Source organism: Seriola lalandi, unplaced genomic scaffold (genome assembly GCF_002814215.2).
Source record: "Seriola lalandi dorsalis isolate HSWRI2012SDOR001 ecotype SW California unplaced genomic scaffold, Sedor1 jcf7180002054468, whole genome shotgun sequence".
Taxonomy (NCBI): Eukaryota; Metazoa; Chordata; class Actinopteri; order Carangiformes; family Carangidae; genus Seriola; species Seriola lalandi.
The window spans coordinates 112203-121184 of record NW_019525021.1 but is presented as its reverse complement, the minus strand read 5'-3'; the positions used below and the strand labels follow the sequence as shown (position 1 = coordinate 121184).

Below are 8982 nucleotides of genomic sequence, written 5' to 3'. Positions count from 1 at the left end.
AATGCTGGGAAGCTTTCCATTCTACAAAATTTCCTGTGTCTGTATTTCAAAATTATGTTTAATGTGCTAACATCTGGGCAGTTGAAAGGGTTGTTACTAAATGCTGGGATTATGAAAAGAAAAGTTAAGAAAAGTGAGTCCCAAAAGTATTCTTGAGCAACAGCTAAAAGAAAAACTTCACCCCTCTGAACTGAATCGTCCCAGATTTTAATGTCATTCATTCTTCAACCCTTTTCCACTGCTGTATTTAGTAATAAGGTGTTTGTTTGCTGCAGATAGGAGGTCATCAAATTTTTCCGATCTCTGCCCAAATATTAGAGCTTGTAATAAATAAATTTGACAACCATGGTTGCAATGTCAATGTCAAGTAACCAAAAACCTCAATAAAAAAGTTGAAAGTTAAGCAATAAGTGGGCTAAGAGGTCACCAAGCAAATTAACATAATAAACTAGTGCTGTTAGTGTGCTGTTAAGGTGTTATTGAGAATATTAAGGCTAATGCTGAATGATATGAAATGGATTTGAGATGGTACATTATTTCAGTGGTTTGATGTGTTCCTTCTTGAACTAGAATGTGTGGGGGGGGGTTTAAGTCACAAATGGATACCCACCTACATATATCTAATATGTCAACACTCCTCCTAGTCAGTGTGATTACTCTTGCTTTTTAATTATCTGTCTGTGTGCTCCTGTATGTCTGCCTGCCTGGCAACCTGTGTCTGTGTTTGTCTATTTGTGAACTAATGCATGTTTCTGTTTCCTTTCCCAGCTATTCGCTTTGGCCGAATGCCCCAGGCGGAGAAGGAGAAGCTGCTGGCTGAGTTCTCGTCCGACATGGAGCACATGCACCCGGAGGCAGCAGATCTGAGGGCTCTGTCCCGGCATCTGTACGAGGCCTATCTGAAATACTTCCCCCTCACCAAGGCCAAGGCCAGGGCCATCCTCTCTGGGAAGACTGGAGACAACGCGGTAAGCAGCACTGCGTTACCGCCTTCTACTTGACTTTTATTTATTTGTATACATAATGGTAGGAGTCTTCATCTTGCCTGCGTTTTCTATAACTGAACTTTCCATTGAACCTTCACAGTGCAATAAATTTACAGCACTGGAACTTATTGCAGTCCTGTTCGCTACGTGAGCAGGGTAATTATGTGGTGAGGGAAACTTTGACCATTTAGATGATGATTACATGTAGATACAAAATGTATCTGTTATAGATTATATTCTTATGATACTGTATTTAACAGTTCAGCAAATCATCTCAGGTGTGATTTCATATTTTAGTGTTCAAAAGCTCAGTTCTCCTGTTACCTGATTTGACTGTCAGCATTCCTTTCATAAGTTATTTGCCGTGTGCATTTGGCCCTCATTTATCTTTGGATTCCAGAGAGACATCAGCCGTATCATCAACATTTACTGTACTTCACCTCACCCTGCTCTGATCTGAGCTGCTGGACCAGTTGCTCTGTCCTGTCGGCTTTGTGTCCTCCATAATTGAGATGTACAGTGCAAATTTTATATTTTTGAAAGCTGTTTTGGTTAATATGATGAAGCAACCCAACCACCACACACAAACCAAACAGCACATACAGTATTGTACATTTATTTTTAAAAGTAATAACGTCATAATGCTACAAAACAGGACAAGCAAAAATTTACACAATCTCATATTTACCAAAATATCAGATATAGGACATGATATATTGTGTAAGTCAATATACAGATATTTTCATAGCCAGGAAACACATAAAGAAGCCTTCCTGGCTATAAAAATATCTGTATATTGACTTACACGTTATATCACAGATTGAATTATACAGATGTTCTCCCATGTGCAGCTGTAAGTTTTAAATGACACAAGGAGCTATTTAGGGAAAAACAATACAACTTTGAACTGAAGGAGTTCAGGAGCTTTCACTTGAAGTAGTTCAAACTTTCGCACCACTGCATATGTTAACATCTTTTCAGACAGTTTTTGCTGCTCCAACAGAAAAAGTGGCTCGACTGGTTTCTACCTGTATGTTAGTGGCTGTTAGAAAATATCTCAGATTACAGTGGTCAAGCTATGAAACAGGATGACATGGCTCCTCAGCAGTCTGATGTACAGTACACTAATGGCTTCAACTTTCCTATTCAAAAAATCAAACTAATTTATGAAGACATTTGGTCATTTACACTAATGGACTGTAGGAAAATGTGTTGGCTGGAAGCATGAAAATGTGAGATATCATCTGTGTCTGTCTTTTTGTACTTAAGGTTTTGACATATTGAATCTCAATATTCAAAAAAGACCTAATCAGGAAATCCACATCAACTCAATTGCAAGTGAGTGAGGCAGACTGAACTAAGATAACTGCAGTGAATATTCTGTAATGAAAAATGTATGAGATCTACATAGGATGTAGCTATGTATAAATCTAGCAGATTAATGCAAAACTACATTCTTTTATAGCGCAGTGTGTAGTGGAACATTTAACCTAAGTGACCAACACAAGTCAGGATCAGTCGTGAAACCAGCTCTTAGATCCTTTACTTCAGTACAGTAATAGTAACAATTCAGTAAATTGGAAAGGATGGAAATTAACCAAAATATCACCAATTGCAGGTCTTCGGCCCTCTATTATTATTATTATTATTATTATTGGCTGTATATTTGAAGACCAACTCTACAAGCAGCATCTTGGGTTTTTCCCTTTCCTGTTACTTCTCTCTCGGTTAAGTCGCGGCTCAAGTTCAAGGCTGCTCCGCATCTCTTTCGTCTGCTTGTTATGACTGTTCATCTGAGTGATAGCAGCCAAACGGTACTGAATCATCTGTTTGTGTGAGGGAGTCCTCGGTTGTTCACTAAACCACAGCAAACCTCCTGAAAGAACTTGAGGATCATTGATTTAGCTTTTGTAGAATATTTATATTTGTTATACTTTGATATGAGCTGATGCTTTTTACTTTAACCTGCACTTCACACACACCATCAGAGGTGAAGGAACTTGTATTATCCTTGGTGACTGCAGTTATTTGCAGAATTGTTTTATAAAAAGGGATGATGTTTCTGTGCAATAGACATTTGATCAGTCCAGGGAAATGGACCAGCAAGAAATAACCCCAACCTGAAACCAGATTATTGTATCTTTAGTTTAAATTTATTCTTTGTATAAACAAACCAAATTCAATTATAAAAAGGCAGACATAGCGACTTTGGCCAGATACCCAGGCAGTGGAAATGAATCTTTGTATAGCTGATGAATTTTCAAACAGCAACATGAACACCTGCTTTCTGCTCATTAGGTTGTACATGATGTGCTCACAGAAAGCAAATTAAACTTCAATTTAACTAAAGTTACTTTTGCTAGCAGTTATGAAGTGACTCATCAATGTCTGTGTTACATGCACCCTGGTTGTGTCTGTCTGTTATACAGCAGCATCTATCTAAAGTTTGCTAAGACTAACTAACATTTGCTAGCTTGCTCACCAAGTAAGTCTGTGGCAGCAAACAAGGGTGTGTTTCAATGCCTGTGAGCCGAACTTTTCATTTCTAAGAGACTGAATGTGTTGTTTCTTCTTTTAAAAGTTAACACAGGCAACATCAAGCAAAAAAGCTGACACAGTTCCTCTTGCTATATTTTTTTTGTTTCAGTCACACAGGAAATAATGTTCATTTCAGAACTTGTGTAATTCCCTGCAGGACATCTAATTATTCATTTTACCACTATGAAAAGGGAAGATTTCAGTGTATGAATGGTACTATTCATCTTTCAGGTCACTGCATGTCTTTGCCAGTGTTTTACCAAACAGTAAGCTCGACTTTAACTCAGTTAAGCTTCATTTACCTGGAAATTGTGTTTTCGTCTGCCTCAGCCTGCAGCTAAGATTTATTTACTTTGCCCATAAGACATATGAGATGTGCAGTGTTTGCTTTTGCAGGTGAAGAATGAGCCATGACCAAAGTGCATAGACAGTATGTGTGATTGCATCTGTAGCTCACATGTCCTCAAGAGCCCTATGAGGAGCTGACGTTGTTTCTTTTTTTCTCTCCTTTTTTTTTCTCTTGCTTTTCTTTCTGCTCTTTTCCAACCTTCCCTACCTGCTCTGTCTTACTCCCACCTTTCCTTTTTCCTCCATATTCTTTCCTCTCTACCTCCAGCCTTTTGTCATCCATGACATGAAGTCTCTAATGGAAGGAGAGCAGTTTATTAACTGCAGGCAGATACCCATCCAGGAGCACCAGCAGCAGACCTCTGCCCTCACAGCTGGACACGGAGGTTAGTAGCACCAACGTACCGTGTGAAACGTCATATTGCATTTCCTGCTTGTTGATATCATCCCACAATGTTAGGTTCCTTTATTGACTGAGCTTTAAATCAGTTTGTTGTTTGCATTGAAGATATTCTAAAACTTTGCAGGGGCTGGTTAGTTCCTCTCGTACCTCTGTAGCTGAACTGCTATGCACATCTCATTCGATTTCAGGGGTCACAGGAGTTCACATGGGGACAGAGTGTGGTGTTTTCGGAATGACCAACATCAGCGGACAGGGACCAACGGACGCTGTGGAGCTACGTTTCTTCCACAGCTGTCAGTCGCGCTCGGCTGAAGCAGTGAGAGAAGTGACAGAGTTCGCCAAGAGTATCCCGGGGTTCATTGATCTGGATCTAAATGATCAGGTGAGATGCAAAGATGCCTCAGCTGCTCGTCCATTCATTCATTTCTGTCATTAAGTGATGCCAGTTTTTCATCTATTGAGGTGTTTCGTATTACTAGACTGGCACTCACTAGAGCCAAACAATCCCACACATGTCTTTTGTCCTCAGGTAGCTTTATTTATTTATTATCTCTAATCTTTACACAAGACAGCTGTATTGTTTTATTACCTGTTGGGTGAAATGGAGAAATGGTTATACGGCTTTACAGCTGTCTGAATTGTTTCATTGCTATGTCACAACCACTATTGTTTTATGTAATTTTATTAGTTGCATGTTGAATTAAATACTGTTAAGCATTCATAAAAACTGCTGGTGACATATGCACTGCTACTTGCTATCAATACTGAATACAGGGGCGTCAAGTAGCTCAGTTGGATGAGCATCCGCCCCATGTGTAGAGGCTACAGTCCTCGCTGCAGTTGGCCCCCACATCGGAAAAGCCCTTACCTGCATGTCATTCCCCCTCTCTCTGCCTCCCCATTTCCTGTCTCTCTCTACTGCACTATCAATAAAGAAAGAAAAAATTAAAAAAAAAAATACTGAGTACAACTCTGTGTGTAATGCATAATTTATAATTCATATCATTTCATCTGAATCTGCACCAAATTGTGCAAACTCATAGATCTCAACGCCATTCATATGTGATGTTTGACATCAAGATCCACACGTTATTTCCTAAGAAATTGATGAAAATTATGAAAAATGCCTCTTAAGGAAAGTAATTTAAAAAAGTAAGAACAGTCAAAAGAACAGGGAGTTCATCCATAGCCCATGCCCTATCACTCCAGGTTTGGTGCAATCCAGTTGAGTAGTTTTTGCGTAATCCTGCTGAAAAATAAACAAACCAACAAACAGGTAACCAGCTTTCATCCCTTAGGATCTGATTAACATGACCTCAACCCTTTACTCTTTTCCCAGGTCACCTTGTTGAAGTATGGTGTGATTGAGGTCTTGATCATCATGATGGCACCTCTGATGAACAAAGACGGGACACTGATCTCCTATGGACAGATCTTCATGACGCGGGAGTTCCTCAAGAGTCTCAGGAAACCTTTCTGTCAAATGATGGAACCAAAGTTTGAGTTCTCCGTTAAGTTCAACACGCTGGAGCTGGACGACAGCGACATGGCGCTGTTTCTGGCTGTCATTATCCTCAGCGGGGGTGAGAGGCTGTTTTTTTCAATAGCTTACATGAAAGTAGCTCTAGAGGAGTTGTAGTAGCGCTTAAGGGAAAGTTTTTCTGTCAGTTTCTGTAGATATTTAACAAACTAGAAACTAGAAACTTCTCCTCAATCGCTTGACGAGAAAGTAGATAAGCATATTTCCCCAAATGTCAAACAACTTCTTTAAATTCTTCATTTAATTAAAAGTGGAGAGTGATCTAAATGTATAATATCTTTAAGGAAGTGACTAAGGTTTTTAAATTTATTTCATGAACTTCTCACGTTGTGTAGTTACAACAAAAAATATTTTCTGGCAGAAATGTAGCATCAGAACAGTCTAGCTCACTGTGAATGTAAAGTGTTGACAACCTAGGTTATCAACCCAATGCAATAGACACACAATCTAGTGCCAGCCTTGACCTATTTATCAGTTTGCTTGGAGGCACGAGATATTGTTGGGAAGAAAGTGGAGCAGAACTAAAGGTGAATGAATCAGTTCCACATGAGGACAATAAACAGCAGCTACATCATGTTGTACATATAACAGCAAAAAGTGTGGGTTGTGTTGACAGCATACACATGAATTGAGCTTTCACAGGCAACCCAGTGAGTGACTGAGAAATACCTCACTTTACTTGCTCTGTCATGTTTTTTTTTATGCCATTATTGACGATTTATGGAAAAAAGAAAAGTATTTCGTGCAGGGGGCATGACAGTTTTTGCTGTACATTGCTCTAATGACTTAATAGTAAAGTAAACAATCGGATTAAAATCCAAACTTAAATGCTTGTGTAACAGCAAACCAAACTGACCTGTGGACCCTTACTTTGATATTTCTGAACAGGTCCACACTATTTGATCTAATATTGCTGGTTTGCATGTTACTACTTGATAAAAGTCTGGCCTTGAACATGATTGTGATTAAAATCTGATATTTAAATCAATTATTAACCTAAACCACTGAGATTATAACTTGAAATAAAGATAAGCAGGCTTTTGTAAATAGCAATAAGTCAGCTGGGTCTGGCAATAAGGGGGCGGCTAAATTAAGGGATTCTCCATTCACAGATATGACCATTTGATATCTAATAGGAAGTAAATGTTTAGTTATTTGCGCCTCTCATTCATTCATTCATTCATGTATATCACCTTACACCGTTGTCCGTCTCCTCTATTCTTCTTCTCTTGTGGACCTGTACCTGTTTTGTATTCCTTTCTTCACTCTGTTTTGATGTGTTTCCATGTCTCTGTAACCCCTCCAGACCGTCCAGGCCTCCTGAATGTGAAGCCCATCGAGCAGCTTCAGGAGACAGTGCTTCATTCGCTGGAGCTGCAGCTGAAGCTAAACCACCCAGACTCTCTGCAGCTGTTTGCCAAGCTGCTCCAGAAGATGACAGACCTGCGTCAGATCGTCACGGACCACGTCCACCTCATCCAGCTGCTGAAGAAGACCGAGGTGGACATGTGCTTACACCCACTCCTGCAGGAGATCATGAAGGACTTGTATTAGAACTTAACAGGAGAAGAGGAGAAAAAAAAGTGGAAAGAGAAATAAAATAGAAAGTAAAAAGATTTTATTTTTAAAATCATGAGTTGAGATTAAGCACTTTGTGCTCCTGGTGTGTTGAAACAAGTGACGCAGTCAGACAGACAGGCTAACTGACTGACTGACTGACTGAAACACAGAAAGAGATGGGGGAAGAACAGGAAAAAGAGAAATCAAGGAAAGACACAGAATCTGAGTTTTAGATCTTGTCTAGACAGCAGCATGTGAATAACTTGTGGTGCACAGTCATTTAGCCACTGCTGAGCCTGGACATTTCGCTATGAGTAGGCTGCCAACTTAAATACGAAACTATTGCACCAATCAGGATGAGTATCTATGAGTAACTGAAAGAGTGGGGACTTTCTTATTGGCAAGCTCAAGCATCAAATTGTGAATGCTCAACACAGCCTGCTTCAAGTGCCTTAAGGAGAAATGTATCACTGTGAATATTGTACACCTTGTGTCACACAGTACAGTATGTGTTGTTCATGTGCAGCTTATCTTCATGTTGCGTTACAACCGTCTTAGACAACAGCAGCAGTGGGTACGTGCTTCAGTACCTCTGCGAACACGCACAAATGCGTGAATGCTCACACACACAAACACACACAGACACACACGCAAACACACACTCACAAACAATGCACAAACAGTTGTTTTCGATGTTTGCATCGGGGTGAAGGTGCTATCTCTTTTTAATCAGCTTTATCCAAAGATAGAAATCAGATTGTGGCCTGTAACATATTTTAGTCTCTGTCACCTGTAACAAACTGTGAGAAAGTATGAAGCCAACTAAGGGCACATTACCGTGATGATGTCAGCTCTTACATGCAATATTGTGCCTTTAAGATTTGATGTTTGACTTTATTGTGAAATGAATGCCGTTTAACAACATATTATATATATTATACACGTATAATGTATAATATATATACAGTCCCTTGTATTATTTTCATATGGATGTCTGTCAAACCCAATTGGATTCTCAGCCGTAGTTGTTTTATTTCAAATTCTGAAAAAAATGGTTGAGCTATAATTTTTACAATGAAATTATGTTGTATCTATGCAAAATGTAAACTATGGGGGGAGGGGGGGGGGTTGCTGAGAAAAGGGATTGGATTAATACAGTTGGGGAAAAAAGAAAAAAAATTGTTGTAAATAAAATATTTTCTAACTTTTTATTTGAAGCCTGTCTCTTACTTGAAGTCATCTGAGCACATGTACCGTCAAGAGCCATTACCAAACAATGTCTTCCTTGAAAGCATTCCAGTCACCCGAACTCTTGGAAATGTTTTATAGTCATTACATCAGCTGTCCTCAGTGTCTCTTACCAAACACACACACACACACACACCCTGTTGGAACGATTGCAACATCTGGACTCTGCTGAACCATGCCGGAAGACCGAAGTCTGTGGATACAGATTTGATCAGCAAGCAGAGAGGCAGGTTTTTTTCTTTTTTTTTTGGAGTAAACATTTTTTTCAGCATGATAGTCATTTTTAGGGGTCATTATCTTTTGCCCCCCACCCCCCCTTTTTTTTTTAGACATCAATTTACAAAGAGACTGAAAAAAAA

The 8982-nt window shown here is 39.3% G+C and overlaps 1 protein-coding gene across 1 annotated transcript; it reads left to right on the top strand.

Moving 5' to 3' along the window:
- Positions 1 to 748: 748 nt before the first annotated feature.
- On the top strand, positions 749 to 8584 carry LOC111658805 (peroxisome proliferator-activated receptor gamma-like). Its single transcript, XM_023411468.2, has 5 exons — positions 749 to 968; positions 4141 to 4258; positions 4464 to 4657; positions 5615 to 5858; positions 7122 to 8584. The coding sequence occupies exons 1-5, from the start codon at positions 786 to 788 to the stop codon at positions 7367 to 7369; spliced, it is 987 nt and encodes a 328-aa protein (XP_023267236.1). The 5' UTR covers positions 749 to 785; the 3' UTR covers positions 7370 to 8584.
- Positions 8585 to 8982: the final 398 nt, after the last annotated feature.